The 24,630-nt window shown below is 41.1% G+C and overlaps 1 protein-coding gene across 1 annotated transcript; it reads left to right on the top strand.

Moving 5' to 3' along the window:
• Positions 1–4,563: 4,563 nt before the first annotated feature.
• Positions 4,564–15,747, top strand: SC5D (sterol-C5-desaturase). The gene is made up of 5 exons (XM_065944239.1): positions 4,564–4,693; positions 9,965–10,182; positions 10,940–11,072; positions 13,197–13,297; positions 13,634–15,747. The coding sequence occupies exons 2-5, from the start codon at positions 9,973–9,975 to the stop codon at positions 14,087–14,089; spliced, it is 900 nt and encodes a 299-aa protein (XP_065800311.1). The 5' UTR covers positions 4,564–4,693; positions 9,965–9,972; the 3' UTR covers positions 14,090–15,747.
• Positions 15,748–24,630: the final 8,883 nt, after the last annotated feature.

Here is a 24,630-nt window from a genome sequence, read left to right as displayed (position 1 = left end):
TCTGTCATTTTTGAAATTGTATCCAAATACTGCATTTTGGGCTCTTTTGTTGACTATGATGGCTACTCCATTTCTTCTAAGGGATTCTTGCCCAGAGTAGTAGATATAATGGTCATCTCAATTAAATTCACCCATTCCAGTCCATTTTAGCTTAGGTCAACAATGGAAAACAAATATAACTAATCCTTGATAAGCATTCCACTCAAGTGATGGAAGCAGATACACAAGGGTAAATCAAAGAGAAGGCTACTAGCTGTGAGTCTTCATTATTTTCCAGGGATATTTAAAACAATATTCATATAAAAGGTTTTCAAGATTATTGTTGTTTAGCTGCTAAGTCATGTCCTGTACCTCTGCAACCCCATGGACTGTAGCCTGCCAGGCTCCTCTGTCCATGGGATTTCCCAAGCCAAGACTGCTGGAGTGGGTTGCCATTTTCTTCTCCAGGGTACTTCGTGACCCAGGGATCAAACCCGCATCTCCTGCAATGGCAGGTGGATTTGATACTATTGAGCCACTAGGGAAGCACAGCCTTTTTATCCCCTTACACTGCAACACTTCTGATCATCCTATAAAGAAATGGAAATATCCCTTCCTTTAGGTAATCATCTCCCACTTCACATATTTTCTTCTATGTGTTACTCTGGAGGGAGCAAAATCAAAGTACTAGTCAGATTTTCTGCAAATGGACAAATTCGATAGAACAGTTCAGTCATTCAGTCATGTCTGACTCTTTGTGACCCCATGGACTACAGCACACCAGGCCTCCCTGTCCATCACCAACTCCTGGATCTTGCTCAAACTCATGTCCATCAAGTCGGTGATGCCATCTGACCATCTCATCCTCTGTCGTCCCCTTCTTCTCCTGCCTTCAATCTTTCCCAGCATCAGGGTCTTTCCCATGAGTCAGTTCTTCACATCAGGTGGCCAAAGTGTTGGAGTTTCAGCTTCAGTATCAGTCCTTCCAATGGACTGATCAGCATCAGTCCTTCCAATGAACATTCAGGACTCATTTCCTTTAGAATTCACTGGTTGGATCTCCTTGCTGTCCAAGTGACTCTCAAGAGTCTTCTCCAACATTACAGTTCAAAAGCATCAATTCTTCTGTGCTAAGCATTCTTTATGGTCCAACTCTCACATCCATACATTATTACTGGAAAAAACATAGCTTTGACTAGATGGACCTTTGTTGGTAAAATAATGCCTCTGCTTTTCAATATGCTGTCTAGGTGGACCATAGCTTTTCTTTCAAGCAAGTGTCTTTTAATTTCATGGCTGCAGTCACCATCTGCAGTGATCTTGGAGCCCAAGAAAATAAAGTCTGTCACTGTTTACATTGTTTCCCCATCTATTATGCCATGAAGTGATGGGACCAGATGCCATGATCTTGGTGTTTTTTTTTTTTTTTTTTTTAATTAATTTATCTTTTCATTAAAGAATTTACAGAATTTTGTTGTTTTCTGTCAAACCTCAACATGAATCAGCCATAGGTATACATACATCCCCTCCCTTTTGAGTGTCCCTCCCATACCCCTCCCCATCCCACCCATCTAGGTTGATACACAGCCCCTGTTTGAGTTTCCTGAGCCATACAGTAAATTCCCACTGGCTGTTTTACACATGATAACATAAATTTCCATGATCTTAGTTTTTTGAATGTTGAGTTTTAAGCCAATTTTTTCACTCTCCTCTTTCACTTTCATCAAAAGGCTCTTTAGTTTTTCTTTGCTTTCTGCAATAAGGGTGGTATCATCTGCATATCTGAGGCTATTGATATTTCTCCCGGCAATCTTGATTCCAGCTTGTGCTTCATCCAGTCTGGCATTTCACATGATGTACTCTGCATATAAGTTAAATAAGCAGAATGACAATATATAGCCTTCATGTACTCCTTTCCCAATTTGGAACCGGTCTGTTGTTCCATGTCCAGTTCAAACTGTTGCTTCTTGACTTGCAGACTTGCAAGGTGGTCTGGTATCCCCATCTCTTTAAGAATTTTCCACAATTTGTTGTGATCCACACAGTCAAAGGCTTTGGCATAGTCAATAAAGCTGAAGTGGATGTTTTTCTGGAACTGTCTTGTTTTTTCAATGATCCACCAGATGTTGGCAATTTGATCTCTGGTTCCTCTGCCTTTTCTACAACCAGCTTGAACTTCTGGAAGTTCACAGTTCATGTTTTAAAGCCTGGCTTGAAGAATTTTGAGCAATACTTTGCTAGAATGTCAGATGAGTGCAATTGTATGGCAGTTTAAACATGCTTTGGCATTGCCTTTCTTTGGGACTGGAGTGAAAATGACCTTTTCCAATCCTGTGACCACTGTTGGGTTTTCCAAATTTGCTGGCATACTGAGTGCAGTATTTTAACGGCATCATCTTTTAGGATTTGAAAGAGCTCAACTGGAATTCCATCACCTCCACTAGCTTTGTTTGTAGTGATGCTGCCAAAGGCCCACCTACAGATTTACTAATTAGCTTGTATAAATCTGCTTTATCTGTACTGCAAAAAGATTTCTGGCATTTCAACACTATCTAAACTGGTTTGGCCAAATTCAAACCACTTAATGTTATAGAAAAGAGTAGGCCTCAGATTGAGGCAGGTTCTACTTTCTCAGATTGAGAAACAGGTTCTAGCAAAGCGACAAACAACTTAATGCCTTCTTGAGTTGGAAATGCTTCCAACACACACATCAAAGGAAATATCTACTTCCCTCAAGGCACAGTCAGAGAAGGCAATGGCATCCTACTCCAGTGCTCTTGCCTGGAAAATTCCATGGATTGAGGAGCCTGCTGGGCTGCAGTCCATGGGGTTGCTAAGAGTCAGACATGACTGAGCGACTTCACTTTCACTTTCATGCATTGGAGAAGGAAATGGCAAACCACTCCAGTGTTCTTGCCTGGAGAATCCCAGGGACAGGGCAGACTGGTGGGCTGCCGTCTCTGGGGGTCGCACAAAGTCGGACACAACTGAAGCGACTTAGCAACAGCAGCAGCAGCAAGGCACAGTAAGGACTTTTCCCAACTACAAACGTGCCACAGGACTGGAAAAGGTCAGTTTTCATTCCAATCTCAAAGAAAGGCAATGCCAATGAATGTTCAAACTACCACACAATTCACTCATCTCACATGCTAGCAAAGTAACGCTCAAAACTCTCCAAGTCAGGCTTCAACAGTACGTGAACTGTGAACTTCCAGATGTTCAAGCTAGATTTAGAAAAGGCAGAGGAACCAGAGATCAAATTGCCAACATCTGGTGGATCATCAAAAAATCAAGACAGTTCCAGAAAAACATCCACTTCAGCTTTATTGACTATGCCAAAACCTTTGACTGTGTGGATCACAACAAACTGTCAAAAATTCTTAAAGAGATGGGGATACCAGATCACCTTACGTGCTTCCTGAGAAATCTGTATGCAAGTCAAGAAGCAACAGTTAGAGCTGAACATGGAACAACAGACCGGTTCCAAATTGGGAAAGGAGTACATCAAGGCTTAGACATCACCCTGCTTATTTAACTTATATGCAGAGTACATCATGCTAAAGGCCAGGCTGATTGAAGCACAAACTGGAATCAAGATTGCTAGGAGAAATATCAATAACCTCAGATATGCAGATGATACCACCCTTAGAGCAGAAAGCAAAGAAGAACTAAAGAGCCTCTTGATGAAAGCGAAAGAGGAGAGTGAAAAAGTTGGCTTAAAACAACATTCAGAAAACTAAGATCATGGCATCTGGTTCCATCACTTCCTGGCAAATAGATGGGGAAACAATGGAAACAATGACAGACTATTTTGGGGGGCTCCAAAATGACTGCAGATGGTGACTGCAGCCATGAAATTAAAAGAGGCTTGCTCCTTGGAATAAAAGCTATGACTAAACTAGACAGCATATTAAAAAGCAGAGACATTACTTTGCCAACAAAGGTCCGCTTGTCAAAGATATGGTTTCTCCAGTAGTCATGCATGGATGTGAGAGTTGGGCTCAACCAGTCCATCCTAAAGGAAATCAGTCCTGAATGTTCATTGGAAGGACTGATGCTGAAGCTGAAATTTCAATACTTTGGCCACCTGACGGAAAGAACTGACTCATTGGAAAAGACCCTGATGCTGGGAAAGACTGAAGGCGGGAGGAGAAGGAGACGACAAAGGATGAGATGGTTGGATAGCATCACCCACTGGATGGACATGAGTTTGAGCAAGCTCCGAGGAGTTGGTGATGGACAGGGCAGCCTGGCCTGCTGCAGTTCATGGGGTCCGACACAACTGAGCGCAGGACTGAACTGAACTGAAACCTGCTTCCTACAAGACTGCGTTACACACGCCAGCGCCGGTGAGAAAGCAAAAAACAAACAAACAAAAATCCAACTTAAAACCCCACGCTCTGCCACTTTGGTACCTAAATAGGGTCCCCGCCTCCCTTCAGCGGGACCGGGGCGAAAGGGGCGTGCCCGAGCGCGCGGAACCCACGTGACCGCTGAGAGCCCCCGTCAGCCAAGTCGCGCGATCTGCCGTCATATCAGCTTATGTCGCTAGCCTCTGATTGGCTGGCGGCGCCGGCAGCCCCGAGCGTGAGGTCAGGCTACGCCCTTCCCGACTTCGGCTGCTTGGCTGACCGCGGAGATCCACTAGTTGGAACTCCAGGGGCCCCGAGGAACCAAGTCGGCAGCCGGGCAGCGGGCTGCCGATTCTTTCTAGGTAAGGATGACATGGGGGCTGGGAAAGGAGGCCGAATACACCTGAACGGGATGCATGAGGAGAGGAAGAAAGCGGGGTGGTCGGGTAGAGAGACAGGCAAGACCCAGGAGGTGAGAGCGTGTCTGTCCCTCCCCTTCTCCCCCATCCCGCTGGCGTTTGTTGACTGCTTCTTGGACGTAAGGCCCTGGGCAGGAGCTGGGGCTCTGTCTGCGAAATTTGGCTCAAGGACTCCTGCGCTGACCATTGGCAGGGACGAGCAGGTAGCTGGGTGGGGGCTGTGATGGGGGTGAGCGCAGGGCGCAGGGCACGCGCGCTGGCCAGGGGCTGGCGGGAGGCGAGTTGCGGCCGGAGACCTCCAGGTTAGGGGCCTCTGCCTGGCCAGAGCGCGTATTTCAGGGCACGAGGAGGCTTGGACGTGAGATAAACAGAACATGAGAATGGACCTGAAGAAAATGAAATGTTTGATGTTGGCTATTGCGAAAATCTATTACAAGGCAAGTCCACTGAACGCTAGTAAAGCGTTTTGCGACGAATTTCTTTCTGTTCTTGGGAAATTTTTTTTTTTTCTTCAAGAGGCAAAGGAATTAGGCTGAAGAACTGGTGATTATTTGTGCAAGCCCCAGTTATTGTAGTGTAATTAAGATGACTATAGAGCCCATTTAAAATTATATGCAAAAGTATGTGAGCTTCTAAGGTCATTGAGAATTTAAAATTTTAAGGAGCTGAAGAGATAGTGATGAAGAGGCAGTAGAACTTGGTTAAAGTCTGTGGATTTTGCAACCAGCCTGAGGGTGATTGAATCCTAGCCCCAGCATTTGTTTACTTGATTGCTCTGGGTACCTTGTGTCCAGATTTCTTATAAGAATAACACTAGTACCTAAGTTTTAGGGTGTATCTTGAAAGGGTTAAATGAGTTAATATTTACACTACCTCATATATAGTAAATGTTGATACTAGAAATGAGCAATTTTTTAAAATCAGATAACACTTTTTTTGCCTTAGGTTAGAGTAATTTTGACTCAGCTGTAGTTCCTGTAACAGTAGTAATAATAAATAGCTCCTGTTCCTTGAGGAGGTTCCACATGTTAGATAATGCCACACCCTATACTTCATCTCTAAATCTTAGAACAGTTCTGTAACCTAACCTAGATATGCTTTCTCTATTTCATAGATGTGGGTTTGAATATAAACTTCAAAATTGAATTGTAGTTTTGAGATCATAATTGTTAGTGATTTCAAACTTTGTTTTAGATGTCAGAAATTCCAGCAATATATTTGTGAATACCTGATTACTACATCCCACAAATTCTGGGGGGGAAAAAAAAACTTTAAAACAGGTTTCATCTCACAGTATCTCAGCTGCCTCCAGATGGTCTGAGGTACATTTCCTCCTTTCTTCTAGGTACTGGCTTACTATCACAGCAGTTATATACAGGGAATATGCAAATCAATACAACACACATGGTCTTCAGTTTAAGAGTTTTTTTTAATAGGTAGGGACTGAGAGCTTATTAAAGTCTTTACTTACATCGAATATTAAAAGTAAAATATTAAAAAAAAGAGAATGCTCATCGTTAATGTTTGAGTAATTTTTGGTACACAGTACTGTTCCAGATACTATACTAAGTCCTTTACATAGGAACCTTCAAGTTTTGAACTTGGAAAGGTGTGAACGTGCATTCCGTCAGCATCAGTGAAGTTGCAACTTGCCCTCCGTCTCCTGTTGCTGACAGCCCTTCAGCTCTACCATCTCCCTCCTACTCTCTCCTACTGTCCCTCCTCTAGTCAATAAGTCTTCTTGCCTGTTCACCCGATGCCAGCCCCTGTCTGTATACCAGCTATTGTACTGTACTACTGTACTTTTCAAGGTATTGTATGGTAAGATTAAAAATGTTTTATTTTTTGTTTTTTGTGTATTCTTTGTGTGAAAAGCATTAGAAACCTATTACAGAATAGTACTATATAGCCGATTGTGTTATTGGATACTTTGGCTGACTTCTTTGGACTTATGAACAGAATTTATTCATATGTAGGAGACTTACTGTATGTGGAATTATGGCTGTTTGGTATTATAGGTAATATGCAAGACTCGTTCACCAACTCTTCGGTTCAGTTCAGTCGCTCAGTCATGTCCCACTCATTGTGACCCCATGAATCACAGCACGCCAGGCCTCCCGGTCCATCACCAACTCTCGGAATTTACTCAAACTCATGTCCATTGAGTCGGTAATGCCATCCAGCCATCTCATCCTCTGTCGTCCCCTTCTCCTCCTGTCCCCAATCCCTCCCAGCATCAGGGTCTTTTCCAGTGAGTCAACTCTTCGAATGAGGTAGCCAAAGTATTGGAGTTTCCACTCTTACCAGCCATTAAAGTGTGTGTGTGTATGCTAATTTGCTTTAGTCATGTCCGACTCTGTGCAGCTCTATGGACTTAGCCTCCCAGGCTCCTCTGTCCATGGGATTCTCCAGGCAAGAATACTGACACGAGTTGCCATTTCCTTCTCCAGGTGATGTTCCCAACCCAGGGAATGAGCCCAGGTCTCCTGTTTTGCAGGCAGTTTCTTTACCGTCTGAGCCACTAGGGAAGCAGCCTTTAGTGCTATAGCAATATTCTTTTCAGTTGTTAGATTCTTCTTAAATGTTTGTTTCTGATCTTAGTTAATGTACGTGACCTGCTACTCTGTCCTTTATGGCTTCAACTTCGGCTACAGCTAGGCTCCTTTTGATCTTCAGATTCATGTTTGCAGGTAGGCTGCTGCTTTTATCCTGGAGTCCAGGTGCGTCACAGCAATTAGACTTAAGACCCAAACTGAACCCATCATTCCTCATACCTCAAAAGTTCCCACTGCACCCAAATATACTAGCTCCACAATATTCCCTATTTTGATAACATCCTAGATTTCTTTTTTTAGTTGATGTATAGTTGATTTACAAAGTTTTATTAGTTTCTGATGATAGTTTTTCATACTTTTCTCCTTTATGGTGTATAACAGGATATTGAATATGTTCCCTGTGCTATATAGTAGGATCTTGTTGTTTAGTCTTTCTGTGTAGAATAGTTTGCATCTGCTAGTCCCAAACTCCCACTCGACTTCTTAGTCTCTGATGAATGTATCTATTCTTACAACTGTTGTCTGAGTTCAGGCAGTCATCCTCTCTAGGTTAGTCTACCACACTAGTTAGGAGCAACCAGTCTCCCTGTGTCTTATCAGTATAATACATTCCTAACACAACAGTTTTTATAAAATATGTGTCTGTTTATACCTCTTTCCTCATCGAAAGTCTTTCGTGTCTGCCCCGTCATGTGTGAGGGAAAGTTCAAATTCCTTATCAGGGCACCAGATCCAATAGCAAAAGCAGTCTGACACCAGTTTCCTTTTACCAGGTTCATCTTCCAACCTTTTTTCCCCTCTGCTTCACCCTCGTCACACTGTTAAGCATCCACCTTGCCACATCCCATGAGCCATGAATGTACCATGGCCTTTCCATGGCTTTGCAGTTGTTATTTCTAATTGAGATAATTATCCCCCCCCCCTTTTTTTTTCTGGTAATGTCCTTCAAAGCCCAAATCAAAGTACTTCACTGTACAGCCTTCTATTGTAATAGCAGATAGTTGTGTTGTCTTTTCTAATTTTGTACAGTTTGCATATATGTACCTTCATTGTAGAACTTCTGGGTGGCCTGGTGGTAAAGAATCCACTTCCCAGTGCAGGAGATACAGGTTCAATCCCTGGGTCGGAAAGATACCCTGGAGAAGGAAATGACAGCCCACTCTAGTATTCTTGCCTGGGAAATCCCATGGACAAAAGAACCTGGCAGGCTACAGTTCATGGGGTCCCAAAGGGGTCGGATACAACTTAGCAACTAAACAACAACCTTAATTGTAGTACTTGTCATATTGATGAGACTATTCCATCCTATAGCTAACTTTGAAGATGGATTTAGACCGAATCTTTTTAATCTTTGAATGCTCGGTGTAGTTCTTGATACTTAATTGTTGTTTGAGTGCATTAACAATATATGATGAAGGATATATGTCAATATCTGGTATCTGTATTAGTTGATTGTAAATTTTCTTCCAAAAAATGCTTGCAACTCATATCACAAACAAGGGGCTAAATGCCCTAATAAATAAACAACTTCTAGAATTTGATTTTAAGAGACTGAAAACTCAAAGGCAATTTTCGGACTCTTTTTTCTTATTGCTGTTGTTCAAAAGTTTTAGTTATAGATGAGGGCTGTTTAGAATACTGTGCACATTTCTCACTACCAACAGTGCAGTGAAGAAGGAGAAAATAGATTGTCAATGATGGAGTCAGTGATCAGCCCACAAAAGCTGACTGAATTTGCTGAATATTATATGCAGGATCAACTTAAGTTTTTCACAGTTTAAGCATCTGGAAACAGGAGCTGGCCTACTTTCCTTTCAAAGGGCTAGATAATAAGCATTTTAGGCTTTGTGAGCCATGCTGTGCCTGCTACAGTGACTGAATCTTGACTTTGTAGTATAGAGAAGCAGTTATAGACTATGTAATAGACACATGTGGACATAGCTGTGTTTCAACAAAGTTTCTTTACAGAAACAGGCACTGGGTTCAGGCCCTGTGGGACCACAGTTTGCCAACCCCTGACTGCTGGCGGGTGGGTGGCGGGGGCGGGGGGAGAAATGTATTCTAGTTTTCAGTGTCAAGAATACATTTTTTTGTTCCATCAATGAGAGTTCGGGTCAGTCACAAAAATAGGATAGTCTCTGACTTTCCTGTTGTGGTCACATCATAGATCCCTTTTAGGAAATTGACCTGAAGTCTCAGCACTGAAGCAAAAGTCTCTGAAATATGAATCCTTCATGCAGTTGAGACTTGTAGGGGAAGGAGAAAGCCATTTACCTAAATACCTTTGCTATTTGCATGCTAACTATTACCGTGTCCTCTGGCAATAGGATATAGTGGAGGCAAACACTGAGATGCAATTAGATCTGGATTTACACCACCCGTCAGCCTGGCCTTGGAGGAGAAGTTTTGTGGGTCCCAGCTTCTCTCACTGAGCTTTGGTGTCCCCGTGTATAAGATGAAGAGACGGACCCTAGTGCAGAGATGACATTGAAGACCCCTTCTGGCTCTAATGATGGCATTTATAGGATTGTAGTAGCAGCAGGCTTGTACTTCATATGCCTATGAAAACAGTAACTTCATATATAGTTTTTCTGAAAAATTTTTACTTTGAGAAATGTCAACATGGGAAAGTAATTGTTGTTACCTGTTTATCCTTTAGGGGCTAAGATGGATCTTGTACTCAGTATTGCAGATTATTATTTTTTTACACCGTATGTATATCCAGCCACGTGGCCAGAGGACAACATCTTCCGACAAGCCATCACTCTCCTGATTGTAACAAATCTCGGTGCTTATATACTGTATTTCTTCTTTGCAACGCTGAGTTATTATTTTGTCTATGATCATTTATTAATGAAACACCCACAATTTTTAAAGGTAAGTGGTTTTCTTATCTGTTGTTTAATTACTGTTACAGTAAAAATAGCAATGTGATGAATCAATATTTGTGAGATTTTCAGATTAAACTGGTTACAACCTTTAGAGTTTCTAAAACCAGCTCCAAATGGGATATTTTTGGAAGAACTAGTCCTCTCTCTCCTTTCCTTAAACAGATAAATAAACTGTACTTTTTTTTTTTTATCTGTAAGCCTGGTCTTGCTAGACACATAGACAAGAATTTCTTTGCTAATAGTGATGAATAAATAAATGTAGACATTTGTGTAATTGTTTTAATATTAAGCTTTCACAAACTGAAATATGCTTTTACTATGTATATAATTTTTGACTAGATAATCCAAACTCAGCAGATATAGACCTGTTTAGTGACTTTTCTGTTTCAGTTACTTGTATTTGTCAGTCACTGCAAAGAGTGGGGAAAAAAGGTAGAGAGGGTTGGGAATGGAAGTTAATTATGAAATAAATGAATATTCTGTAAATAGAAATTTGGAATAGAGATTTTGTAGGAAGGGGAGAAAAAGCTTTAGAAGTTAAAATATTTGTTGCATTTGCTTCCTGCAAAAGGAATGTTTTTCTTATACACCCCTGCCCAAACAGTAACATTTTAGTAGAAGCAGTTTGGAGGTAAGTGCCTTCATATAAAAGAGACGTTCAAAATCCAATCTGGAACGATTGTGTGCTAGTTTTGTTTAATACAGATTTTGCGCTTTGTAAGTATTGGAAACTTCATTTTCAGAATCAAGTCTCTCGAGAGATTACGCATTCTGTCCAGTCAATGCCATGGATGAGCATCCCCACGGTTGCACTGTTCCTGCTAGAGGTGAGAGGTTACAGCAAACTCTATGACGGCATAGGAGAGTTTCCATATGGTGAGTATCCATATATGGTGTAAGAGTTTCCGCATGGAGTGTAAACTTCAGGTAGAGATGGGTTTTCTTGAAGGAGTCAAATCTGCCTCTTCTTTTCTTCAAAATACTTTTAAAAATTTCAATTTTGTTTTTATGTGTGCATGCTTGGTTGCTTCAGTTGTGTCTGTCTCTTTGTGGCCATATTGACTGTAGCCCACCAGGCTTCTCTGTCCATGGGACTCTCCAGGCAAGAATACTGGAGTGGATTGCTATGCCCTCCTCCAGGGGATCTTCCCAACCCAGGGATCAAACCCACATCCCTTATGTTTCCTGCATTGGCAGGCAGGTTCCCACTAGTGCCACCTGGGAATCCCAGTTTGTTTTCAGTATTCTACTTTAATTCATTCATGTCCTGCCACATATGTGCATTTCTTTAATTTCATCTCAACTTTAAAGTCTTTCTTGTAGATGCGATTGTGCCCAGGAGAAGATTGACATCATCAGAGCAAGAGCCTTGAATTTGTTTCATATTACCTATATTTAATTCAAACATCCCCCCCCCAGAAAAAAATAAATCTCAAGTAATCGATACTTATAGGAAAATCAGAAGACAAATTAAAAAAAAAAAATCTATCATCACTTATTTTTTTAAAAAATCCATCATTATTTATATTACAAAATTGAAACCCTTGCTATGCATACTGGTTTGGACTCTGATTTTTTTTTTTTCTTGCCAATGTTTATGCCCATATTTTCATGCCAATTAGTTTTAGAATTACATTGCATAAATATCCATTTAAATAAACTTTATTTAAATGATCCATACTTTTAGATCTTTAGATTGTTTCTTGTTTTTCTATTATAAACAGTGCTACAGTGACTAAACTAAAGTTTTGTGAAATTCTGGAATTACTTCATCAAGGTACATTTCTAGAATCTAGTATTAGAAAGTAAGAGTAATACATAGTTAAAATTTGTTGTTCATATGCACCAGCTTTAGTTTTAAGCTTTTCATGTTTTCATCTTATTCTATATTAATCCTATGAGGTAGGTACTACTATATGCTCCTTTAGAGGTGAGTAAATTAAGTGTACAGAAGAATTTCAGTAACTTGCTGAGCTCACTTGACAAGTAAGGGGTGGATCTGGGACTGAAATCCACGGTTGTTGGCATCAGCACCCCTGCTCTCCTAGTAAAAGTTTAGTTTTCAAAGGAGGAAACAGAAGTCACACACCAGGTGCTGAATTGGCTCGACCTTGGAAGGTGGGCTGAATTATGAATAAAAGTAAAGGGAGAGCGGTTTGAGTAAAGATACAGAGGCAAGACTCTGAAGATGTTGGGAGGATGCTAAGTGACCCAGGCTGGTTAGTACATGAGTAGATGAGGTTGGAAAAGTCAGAAGGACTTGGGTTACAGAGTAAATGCTCATAATATCATGGCTTAAGGTAGTTTGTGGAAAATAAAATTCTAAGCGGAGGAGGTAAAATATGTAAAGATATGTGTGTTATGAAGATTAATATGAAAAGAAAAATAAATAACATTATTCTCCAGCATTTAATTAATAAAGATACCATAGGAGTATACTCTTTCTGTTTCATAAGTATCCTCATAGTTTAATTAAGAAATATTTTAGGTAGGACACTTCTGGTTTTTATGAGAGGAAAATGAACAGATCCCAGAGTCAAGGGAGATGGAGGCTGTGATGCATTGAATTAACAAAGCAGATAGTTGGCAGTGTTTGGGGCTAGTATCCTGTTTTGTCTCCTTAGACGGACTTGTCAAAAGTAACCTCTGAACGAACTTATGGTTGCTGGGGGGAAGGACAGATAGTTAGGGAGTTTGGGATCAACATGTACACCCTGCTATATTTAAAGTGAATAACCAACAAGGACCTACTGTATAGCATAGGGAACTCTGCCCAGTGTTACCTGGCAGCCTGGATGGGAGGGGAGTTTGGAGGAGAATGGATACATGTGTATATATGGCTGAGTCCCTTCACTGCTCACCTGAAACTATCACAACATTGTTAATTGACTACAACCCAATGCAAAGTAAAAAGTTAAAAAATATATTAAGGAGGGGAGAAAAAGTAAACTGATCCTAGGAGCTGAATCTTGATTCTGCCATGTCCTTTTGTCTCTGTAGGCTGGTTTCAACTCGTTGCTAGTGTCTTGTCCTTTCTCTTCTTCACTGACATGCTGATCTACTGGATTCACAGAGGCCTTCATCATAGACTTGTGTATAAGGTAATAAGCTTGACTCATTTGTAGAGGAAGAGAGAAAATACACATTTCAGCAGTGGATAGCTATAGATCCTGTCTCGTTTTCAAGAATTTCCTCTAACTTACTGAATACCTAAGTAACCTTAGTCATGATAGGTACCAGCATTTTGTTTGTATCCTTTATGAATCTGCACGGGCTGTGCTAGAAATCTTACTGTCTTGGGGGTTTTCTAAAGTAATTTGCTAAATTCAACAGGATTTTTTCAGATAGATCATTTCCGACACCATGAGCATGAAAAGCTAAGTAGAATGTTGCACTGGGTAACGTCTGTGGCATTAACATGGTCTCTTCTTCTATAGCGCTTACACAAGCCTCATCATATCTGGAAGATTCCAACTCCATTTGCGAGTCATGCTTTTCACCCTCTGGACGGCTTCCTTCAGAGTCTGCCTTACCACATATACCCTTTTATCTTCCCGTTACACAAGGTAGTTTATTTAGGCTTGTACATCTTGGTCAATATCTGGACAATTTCCATTCACGATGGTGATTTTCGTGTTCCCCAGCTCTTAAAGCCTTTTATTAATGGCTCAGCTCATCACACAGACCACCATATGCTCTTTGACTATAATTATGGGCAGTATTTCACCTTGTGGGATAGAATTGGAGGCTCTTTCAGAAATCCCTCCTCCTTTGAGGGGAATGGACCTCTTAATTATGTGAAGAAAATGGCAGAAGAAAAGCACAATAGCCATGGAGGAAATGGTTATAAAAATGAAAAATTATTCAATGGAGAGTGTACAAAGACTGAGTAGATTATTTCCCAATTATTAAAAATTTTTAATCAAGGAAAAATAATCTACGTTCGTTACCGTGAGGAGGCATAGCAAGTGAACAGTATCATTTGAAAAATCAGTATTGTGGGTATAGCTAAGGAATGCTCATAATGGTAGATCAAGGGAACATGCCATGTGTACCACGATTTTAACCTCGTGCTCCAAACACTGGATGTTGGTCTAAGGAACAAGTTGTGTCTTTCTAGCCAGCAGATCTGTAATTTGTATAGCCTCAACAGCAGTTTTTTAAAAGATAGAGGATAAATTATTGAGGGGACTGGGCTGTGTCCTTTTGCCTTAATTTGTGCATAGTCATTAAAGTAAAATTCATTGTGCTTAATGATATCAAGATTAAATGGCATAACAAAGAAGTACTAATATGAAGATGGTTTCTCGTATCAGAAATGATTCAGTATTTGGTACAGTAAGTTCCCTACATAAAAACAAGTTCCATTCCGAGAGCCACGTTCGTAAGTCAGATTTGTTTAGAAGTCCAACAAAGTTAGCTCATCTACCCAACCAACACAATTGGCTATATAGTACTGTTCTGTAATAGATTTATAAGACTTTTCACACCAATAATATGTAAAAAACAAACACAAAAAATAAACATCTTTACTCTTAGAGTACAGTACCTTGAAAAGTACAGTAATATAGTATAGCAGATGGCACGTGGGCGGTCATCGAGTGAACAGGCGAGGAGAGTTGCTAACTCAAGGAGGTGGGAGATGGAAGAACTTCAGATCATCAGCAGTAGGGGACACCAGCTGCGTCACCACTGCTTTTACGCTTGCTTCAGACATCCTGGGCTTGAGATTAAAGTACTGCACAGCACTGTACAGTGAAGGACACAGGCGCACAGCCCCTTGTGCAGGACGCACGCATGTGACAGTGTCCGCTAGATATGTGAAGTTGGTGATTGGACTTGCGAGCCCATGTCCTCATCTTTGAAGGTTAGAAGCGTGAAGGTTCGTATGTAGGGGACTTACTGTGTTGGTATGAGAACTTGTGCTTTGTTCAAGTAGAAACAGGTTTGAAAGAAAATCATAATGTGTTATCAGCTCAGTAACCTGATTAATACTGATGTTACAAGATTATTATCTTTCCACACATAGAAAACTTACTCTCTGTGACATCGTCTGAACAGATACATTGGAATTTTAGAAAACATTAGTACTGCCATGATTTAATCCAGATCTGGGATTAAAGATTTTGATGGTTATTGTTTTCAATTGTTATTTAATAGGTGTAAAATGATGTGATTCTGAATATATGTAGAAAGGGAAATTTGATGCCCAGGTAATATATTTAACTCTACTGTTTTTTTTTTTTTTTTTAATTAAATTGATGCACTGCACTTTTGACAAGTTTCAACCTTACAATCCTGTGATTTCTATAAAAGGAAATAATTGCCAAATGTTTTAGGCCCATCACTGAAGATTAGTTTAGAAATATTATTTCAATACCCTCCTGTTTGTTTACTTCTTTCCACTCCCTCTGCGATAAGATTTAACAGATAACTTTCACTAAGAAATGTCATGTGTTGTAATATAAGTATGTTGGGAAAACATGGTTGGCAAAGGTATTGTCTAATCTATTTATGTAAACAATAAAAGTTGATTATGACTGTTATTAAAGTGTATCAGTTAAATATTATAAAAGCATAAAATATTCTTTGTACAAATCTTATATCAATGTGAAACCTCAGAAGTGTTGTGGATTGTCAAAACTTTTTAGAATATCTCCAAATGCTTGCTATCAAGGGGAGAAAGAGAGAAGGAAGTGCCACCTTCTTTTTATATTTCATATCTGTTATTAGATTCTTTTAGCAAGACACCAGTCATAAAATTTAATGCTTTGAATTCAGAAGAAAATGTTTTTTTCCTTTCTGTTTAAGTTATTGTTACAGTGTTGCTTCACTTAAGCATAGCAGTATACCATTTAGTATTTTGTAACTGGTCAGTGCATCTAAATGCTTTTCACTAATCCCCATGGTCCCTGTTTTCCTCTCTGCCTGAGGAAAAAAAAGAAAATTAAGAAGTAAACTTTGTTTCCCGAAATGATGAAAGCTAATATTTATTGAGCTTTTATTCTTGATCAGGTAAAAGTCCTTGATGTAAGGGCACGAACCCAGCTGGTAACTTTCCTGAGGTTATTTCTCTTCTCATGTAAAGTACAGCATGAGTGTTTCTGGTTGGTGAACAGATTTCCCCAGTTACCTGAGACCCAGGCTCCTTCCACCTCTGGGCTCTGCTATTCTCCTAGTTTACAAAGTCTTCTCTGTTGAAGGAGCCAGCAGGGCAAGAGGGTAGAGTGCCCATGTTGCTTTGGATGAGACTTAATCATGTGGCCCATCTAACTGTAAAGGAATCTGGGAAATGTGTCCAGCTGTGTTCCTGGGAGGACAGGGTGACCAGTTGTTTGACCAGCTAGCCATTTTGCCATGCTCATGTGATTTGTTTTCCTCTTTTTCAGGATCCCAATAAAGGTATTGAGGGAATAAATGAGCTCAAAAGCATTTCAAGTTATCCATTCACTGGATGTCTTAGTTCTCTTAATTCCATAACTTCAGTTATGAGTGTTAAAGTTTCCTCTAGATTCTTAGTACTGTGTAGCTAATAGAAAAGAAAGAATATAATTTATGAGGGAAGTTTCCTCAAAGATCTTAGTGGTAAACTAGTCTCCACCCTGCCTCCTCTCTTAAGTTCTAATCTTATTAAGCAGTATTATGTTAAGTAATACAAACAGTGTTTTTTGTGCACAGTCACCACATCATGCTGTTTTCCTTTAGATGCATTCAGAAATTGCTCATGGAAGTGAGGATCTAAATTCCTTCCCACATGAATATTAACTGAGAGACTTGCCTTTGAAACTTTTTATGGTTGTAAGACAGAAAATCAACGGACTTCCTTGGTGGTCCAGTGGCTTAGGCTCCACAATCCCAATACAGGGGACACAGATTCAATCCCTGCTCAGGGAACTAGAGCCTGCATGCCACAATCAGAGATCCTGCATATCACAACCTAAGCCTAGGCACAACCAAATGAATGAATGAGTGAATATTTTTTTTAAAAAAAGAAAAGGATCACACTTCCCCCTTTTATGGTAGGAATTGGGAAATAGATGGAGACAGTATAGAGCACATTGCAAAACCTGAAGACATACTGAGTCATTGTCCTTATCTCCTTGTCTCGGAATGCTGTAATTTCCCTATTCCTCACTGCTGTTTATTGTGGTATGTGTGTGTGTGTTTTCTTTTCCTCTCTCATCTTCAAAAGGCAAGGATAGATTGGCAGCAAATTATGAATTCTGTTTTGGACACGCAGAGTTTACAGTGCAGGCAGATTATTTCAACAGAGATAATGTCTGAGAAGATGGAGATAGGGAGACAAATTAGAACTAAGATTTGAGATAAATTCAATGAGAAGTTTGAGGCTATGAGGTTGCCAAGTAGAACATGACTAAGGGATATCTGGAGAAACCAGATTGAGGGGGAAAGAGCTTCCTTTGTCTTCCTCGCTTCAAACTCAAAACACTTGAGTGGCAGTCATATCAGCATTTACGGCTTTCTATCATCTGTCATTGTTACATGTATCCAATTTATTCTAGACTCCACCTAGATTCTTACATAAAGTGGAAACCACGTGTGAATCATCCTTATATTAAACCATATGTCCTTATTGAATGCCCAAGACCTGGCTGAGGTTTGATAAATGCTTTGCTGAATGAATTAATAAAATGGTGGAAATGTCATCCTCTTCAATAATTAATGAACCCCTGCTAGGTGCCAAACATGGCATTAGGTACAAATATTTAATCTGCAGGATGTCAAATGTTGACTTTTTAGCCAACCACTCATTTCTCATTTATTCATTAGCTAACATTTGGTGAGTACCTTGCAGAAGTCAGGAGAAGTAGAAAGGAATCAAAAATGGTCCCCACGTCAAGGATAAAGTTGCTCCTTTCTTTCTCACTCAGTCATACCTTCCACTGGAAGCAAAACCCCTCAGTACCCTGGATTCTGACCCTACATCAGTTAGTAATGTGAATACCAATTAGGGGGTTGAATGACTCTGTGGCATTATTACATAACAGTGTGCTCTGAATACAAATAAAAGAAAAATTCTTCAAAATTATATTCCCTGATAGCTCAGTTGGTAAAGAATCTGCTAGCAATGCAGGAGACCCTGGTTCAATTCCTGGATCAGGAAGATCCGCTGGAGAAGGGATAGGCTACCCACCCCAGATTCTTGGTCTTCTCTGGTGGCTCAGCTGGTAAAGAATCGCCTGCAATGAGGGAGACCTGGGTTTGATCCCTGGGTTGGGATGATCCCCTGGAGAAGGGAAAGGCTACCCAGTCCAGTATTCTGGCCTGGAGAATTCCATGGACTCTATAGTCCATGGGGTCACAAAGAGTTGGACACGACTGAGCAACTTTCACATCACCAAGAAGTGATGAACCTAGGAGGATGTTAGCTTCAGCTAGAGTGTAATTCATCTCAGAGGAATTTTAATAGACGATCTGAGCTTCTGAGTTAAATAGTTTGAGTCCTGTCTCTGCCATTTGCAAATTGTATGACCTTGGTTGATAAAAGTACTGCCTACCTAATACAATTAAACAAGTTAGAAACACTCAATTAAATGTTAACAGAGCCTATTATTCATGTAAATTGTGCTGAATGCCTCTTTCTAGGTTCGATGATTATTGTCATTATACCTAGGATAACCTTTCACATATTTTGCCTGCAGTATTTCTCAGTCTAATTCAGATGCTTAATAAATAGAGGTTTTTCATTCTTCCTTTGTGTCAGTTTTGATACACCATTTTCAAGAAAAAGAACCAAATTCTGACTTTGTCGGTTTTTCTCTATTCTTTGATTGTCTTCCATATCATTAATTTCTGCCTCTTTTTATTCCCTTTTGTTGGTTTTGGGTTTATCTCTATTTTGCGCCCTAACTTCTTAAGGTAAAAACTCATGTCATTGATTTTTTTTTTTTTTACAAATATAAATTCCATCTAAGGCCTGCTATGACTGTATCTCACAAATTTCGATAGATTGTGTTTTCATTATTACTTAGTTCAAGGTATTTTCTGTTTTCAAGGAGATTGAGTAATGACTTTGTCAATACCTAGTACCCAGCCCTTTAAATGTGTTATCTTGTTTAATTTTTCCCCGATAGGCACCATTCCCAGATGCCACCGGCCAGGCAGCTAGCTGGGTGGGGACATGACGCCACCTCCCAGCAGCCCAGCTGCCTTAGAATCCCTTGAGCCTCCAGCTGCCCTGGGACTCAACCTAGACCACCATGTGGCCCAGGACCTGGCCCCAAGCACCAGCAAACCAACACTAGCCCTGGGACCCAGACTCAACCACCAGGGAGTGGACACCATCACCAGAAACCCCTGGCCACAGCCTCCTCTCTCCCACCCCCCACCAAGGAGTGGGCTGACATCAGCCCTGGGACCATCGTGGCTCTGTCCAGCTTTGTCAGGCCCTAGTGAACTCACCAGTGGGGCACCAGTCCCAGGACTCGCTGGGCCCTAGCCCTGCCCAACTGCGGCCAGCTCCAACCCCAGAACCCAAGGGCCCTGCTGCCAGAGACTGGGATCTGGCTCCACCCGCCATGGGATCAGTGCTAACCCTGTGTCCCCTTGGGCCCCAGTGGGTAGACACTAGCTCTGGGCCCCCCACCCAGCAGCCAAAGACCCCAGGACCCAGTTCTGGACCCTTGATCTCACCCACTAGTGGGTGGGTACCAGCCTCAGGACCATGTGTCTCTGGCCCCATCCACCAGATGCAGAACTATCATGGCCCTGTAGCAGTCTTGTTAATTAAGAATCAGAAAAAAAAAAAAAAGAATCAGGCCCACCCAGCAGCAAACCAGCAACAAAAGTGGGATTCCTTCAGCTGCGCAGCCAGAGCCACCAGGATCTGGCCCTGCCCAGCAGAGACCAGCCCCCCAACCAGACCAGGGACCTGCTACACCTGCCAGCGTGCCTACAGTAGGCAGCCAGTCCCAAGGGCAGAACCCACGCAGCCCACATAGAAGGCACCTGTAAAGCACATAGTTCTGGTGACCAGAGGGGACGGCACTGCTGGACCCCATTGGACATTTCCTACAGATGTCACTTCTCCAAGACTGGGGAATACAACCCACCTACAAATAAAGACAGTGAATTAGGCAAAATGTGGTGACAGGTAAATGTGTTGCAAACAAAGGAACAAAAGAAAACTGCAGAGGAACTCGGTGAAGTAAAGGTAAGCCATCTACCTGACAGATACTAATCATAAAATGCTCAAAGAACTGGGGTGGGGGGTGGGTGGGGAGACCAATCAACAGGATGGAAGTTAGAAGTTTTAACAAAAAGTTAGAAAATATAAAGACGACCCAAATAGAACTGAACAATAACTGAAATTAAAAATACACTAGAAGGAATCAACACTAGATTAGATGATACAGAGGAATGGATCAGTGAACTCGAAGACAGACAAGTGAAAATCAGTGAAGCTAAACATAGAAAAGGAAATAGAATTTAAAAACTTGAGGACAGTCTAATAAGAGAAAAGGATGACATTAAGTTTATGAACATTCACATTATAGGGATCCAGAAGGAGAAGAAAGGGGCAGAGAGTGTGTGTGTGTGTGTGTGTGTGTGTGTGTGTGTGTGTGTGTGTTTGTGTGTGTACACATACATATATAACACCTGACCTGCCTCCTGAGAAATCTATATGCAGGTCAAGAAGCAATAGTTAGAACTGAACATGGAACAACAGACTGGTTCCAAATAGGAAAAGGAGTACCTTAAGGCTGTATATTGTCACCCTGCTTATTTAACTTACGTGCAGAGTACATCTTGAGAAACGCTGGGCTGGATGAAGCACAAGCTGTAATCAAGATTCAGGGAGAGATATCAATAACCTCAGATATGCAGATGACACCACCCTTATGGCAGAAAGTGAAGAAGAACTAAAGAGCCTCTAGTTGAAGGTGAAAGAGGAGAGCGAAAAAGATGGCTTAAAACTCAACATTCAAAAATGTTAATCATGGCATCTGGTCCCACCCCTTCATGGCAAATAGATGGGGAAACAATGGCAACAGTGATAGACTATTTTCTTGGGCACCAAAATCACTGCGGATGGTGATGCAGCCATGAAATTAAAAGACGCTTGCTCCTTGCAAGAAAAGCTATGACCAACCTAGATAGCATATTAAGGAACAGAGACATTACTTTGCCAACAAAGGTCCATCTAGTCAAAGCTATGGTTTTTACAGTGGTCATGTATGGATGTGAGAGTTGGACTATCAAGCAAGCTGATTGTTGAAGAATTGATGGTTTTGAACTGTGGTGTTGGAGAAGACTCTTAAGCATCTCTTGGACTGCAAGGAGATCAAACCAGTCAATCCTAAAGGAAATCAGTCCTGCGTATTCATAGGAAGGACTGATGCTGAAGTTGAAACTCCAATACTTTGGCCACCTGATGCTAAGAACTGACTTGGAAAAGACCGTGATGCTGGGAAAAATTGGAGGCAGGAGGAGAAGGGGATGAGAGAGGATGAGAGGATTGGATGGCATCACTGACTCTGGACGAGTTTGAGTAAGCTCTGAGAGTTGGTGATAGACAGGGAAGCCTGGCGTGCTGCAGTCCATGGGGTCACAAAGAGTCGGACATGACTGAGTGACTGAACTGAACTGATATATAAAACTTATTCTTTTAAATTTTTTATTTATTTTATTTTTGTCTGTGCTGGGTCTTTGTTGCTGGATAAGGGCTTTCTCTAGTTGCGGTGAGCAGGGGCTTATCTCTAGTTATGGTGCTTGAGCTTCTCATTGTGGTGGCTTCTCTTGTTGTGGAGCATGGGTTCAAGGGCATGCTGGCTTCAGTAGTTGTGCTTCATGAGCTCTAGAGTACAAGCTCAGTGGTTGTGGTGCACGGGATTAGTGGCTTCACAGCCTGAGGGACCTTACTTCCTGGACCAGGGATTGAACCGTGTTCCCTGCATTAGCAGGTGGATTCTTAGCCACTGAACCACCAGGGAAGTCCCAGATAACATATATTGAAGTCTTCCCTCACCTGGGAAAGGAAAGATCCAGGTCCAGGAAGCACAGAAAGTTCCACGCAGGATCACCCCAAAGAGGACCACATCAAGACGTACTGTAACTAAAATGGTAAAAAGTAAAGCTAAAGAGAAAATATTATAAGCAGCAAAGGGGAAAGCAACAAGTTACAAACAAGGAAACTCCCATAGGGCTATCAGCTGACTTTTCGGCAGGAATTCTGGAGGCCACAAGGGAGTGGCAGTTTATATTTAAAGTGATAACAAGGAAAAACCTACAACCAAGAATACTCTTTGGTTGGGCTTTCAACCAGATTTGCAAGAGAGATCAAAGGTTTTACAGATAAGCAAAAGCTAAGAGGTCAGCACCACCAACCAGCTCTACAAGAAATGTTAAAGGGACTTAGTTAAGTGGAAAATAAAAGGTCACACCTGGAAAATATAAAAAATACAAAAATATAAGGTAAGTTATTCAATGTCACACTGAGGTTTGTAGGCTGGAATGATAACTTGGGTGAGAAGGTTAAGAGACAAAATATCATCAATTGGATATTCAGATTCTCTCTAAAGCAACTATGCTAGAGATATTGCTCCAATTGTAAGTGTTTTTTGTGTGGTGAGGCAGTTGTAGAAAAAATAATGCCTTGATGTATTTATTTGGCAGTTATGCATAGTTCTTACAAAATTCCATCATTTGGAGTCCCATCCTATAGTAAATTGAGGCATTTGCTCATCAGAGTTCTGAGTAAGAGCTGGCCTGGGAAGTTTCCACCTTCTTTGGGGTGCTGGGTTTCCAGCTACTTGAGTCACAATTAGGAATTAGGTGCTGCTTCTCCTGTGTCCGTAGCAGCACTCTTCACAATAGCCAGGGCATGGAAGCAACCTCAACGTCCATCAGCAGATGAATGGATGAAGAAGATGTGGTACATACATGCAGTGGAATATTACCCAACCATAAAAATGAATGAAACAATGACATTTGCTGCAACATGGACAGACCTCGAGATTATCATACTAAATAAGTCTGATAAAGACAAGTAGCATATGATATCACTTATATGTGGAATCTAAACTATGACACAAATGAACTTATCTATGAAACAGGCAGACTCACAGACATAGAGGACTTATATGATTGCCAGCAGGGAGGGAAGGTAGAGGAGGGATGGAGTAGGAGTCTGGGGTTAGCAGATGCACATTTGTATATACAGGATGGATAAACAACAAGGTCCCACTAGGTAGCACAGGGAATTATTGATATATTCAATATCCTGTGATAAACCATAATGGAAAAAATATGAAAAAGAATATTTATATTTATATAACTGAATCACTTTGCTGTACAGAAAAAATTAAAGCAATGTGAATTAGCTATACTTGATGCAAAGAGTTGATACTTGGAAAAGACCCTGATGCTGGGGAAAAAGAAAAAGAAAAGACCCTGATGCTGGGAAAGATTGAGGGCAAAAGGAGAAGGGTGCAGCAGAGGATAAGATGGTTGGATGGTATCACCAACTCAATGGACATGAATTTGAGCAAACTCTGGGAGATAATGGAGGACAGAGGAGCCTGGAGTGCTGCAGTCCATGGGGTAGCAAAGAGTCGGACTTGACTTAGCCTCTGAAAAACAACAACAAAAATCAATAAATAAAAATTCAAAAAATAAAATGGAATAGTGGGAAGAAAAGAAAATTAGGTGCTTCTTGATAGAGAAACATGTAGGGCCCAACCTTAGAACTTGGTCAGGATGAAGAATGAGGATTCAAAAGGATATTCTCTTTGAAGGGAAGGATTTTCTCTCTTCCTCTTCCCTTTCCCAGCAATTCAGTCCTGCCACCATCAGGTAGGGTCAAGGAGGGAAGACCACATGCCAGAGACAGTCTGGTTGCAGGTGCTGGAGTTCCAGAAGTTTAAGGAGTGCTTTGTGGTCCCTGTAAGTTTCAATATGTTCATTTTATTTCAAAATAAAGTCTCAAAGTATATTTGACTGATGGATTAAAAATGAGTGAAGAACTCACTATTTTAGGGAATATGATTAAGGGAGGTCTCGGCAAGGAGGTGACTGTCGGGGTAGTGTTTAATTTCCTCAGTTCTGTCCTGCCACAGCAAATACTTGAAATGGTGGACCAGTGTTCCAGCTTGGTTACAGCTCAGAGTTTTATTCGGCAGACAAAGGATAGTCCACCCTTAAGGCATGAGGGCGGGCTGACCCCAAAGGAGAGGCCTCAATCCTCTTTTTATATGTTCTGTCGCCTCCGCTCTGAGCCCGCCCTAGGCAAATTGGGCTAGCCAAGAAGGGGGCATATTTGTTTCACCTAAAGTTCTCCCTTCGGTCTGCAGATTTTCTTTTGTTCCATTTTCACAGGCTTTTCTCTTTCTTGGTCTTTCAACCGCTGCCATCTTGGACTCCTTTTTCCTATTCTAACTACCTAACAGTGACATTTGAAGAGACCTGAGTGGAG

Source organism: Muntiacus reevesi, chromosome 9 (assembly GCF_963930625.1).
Source record: "Muntiacus reevesi chromosome 9, mMunRee1.1, whole genome shotgun sequence".
Classification (NCBI taxonomy): Eukaryota; Metazoa; Chordata; class Mammalia; order Artiodactyla; family Cervidae; genus Muntiacus; species Muntiacus reevesi.
Note: the sequence above shows the minus strand (reverse complement) of the source record. Positions and strands in the feature narration are given on the sequence as shown.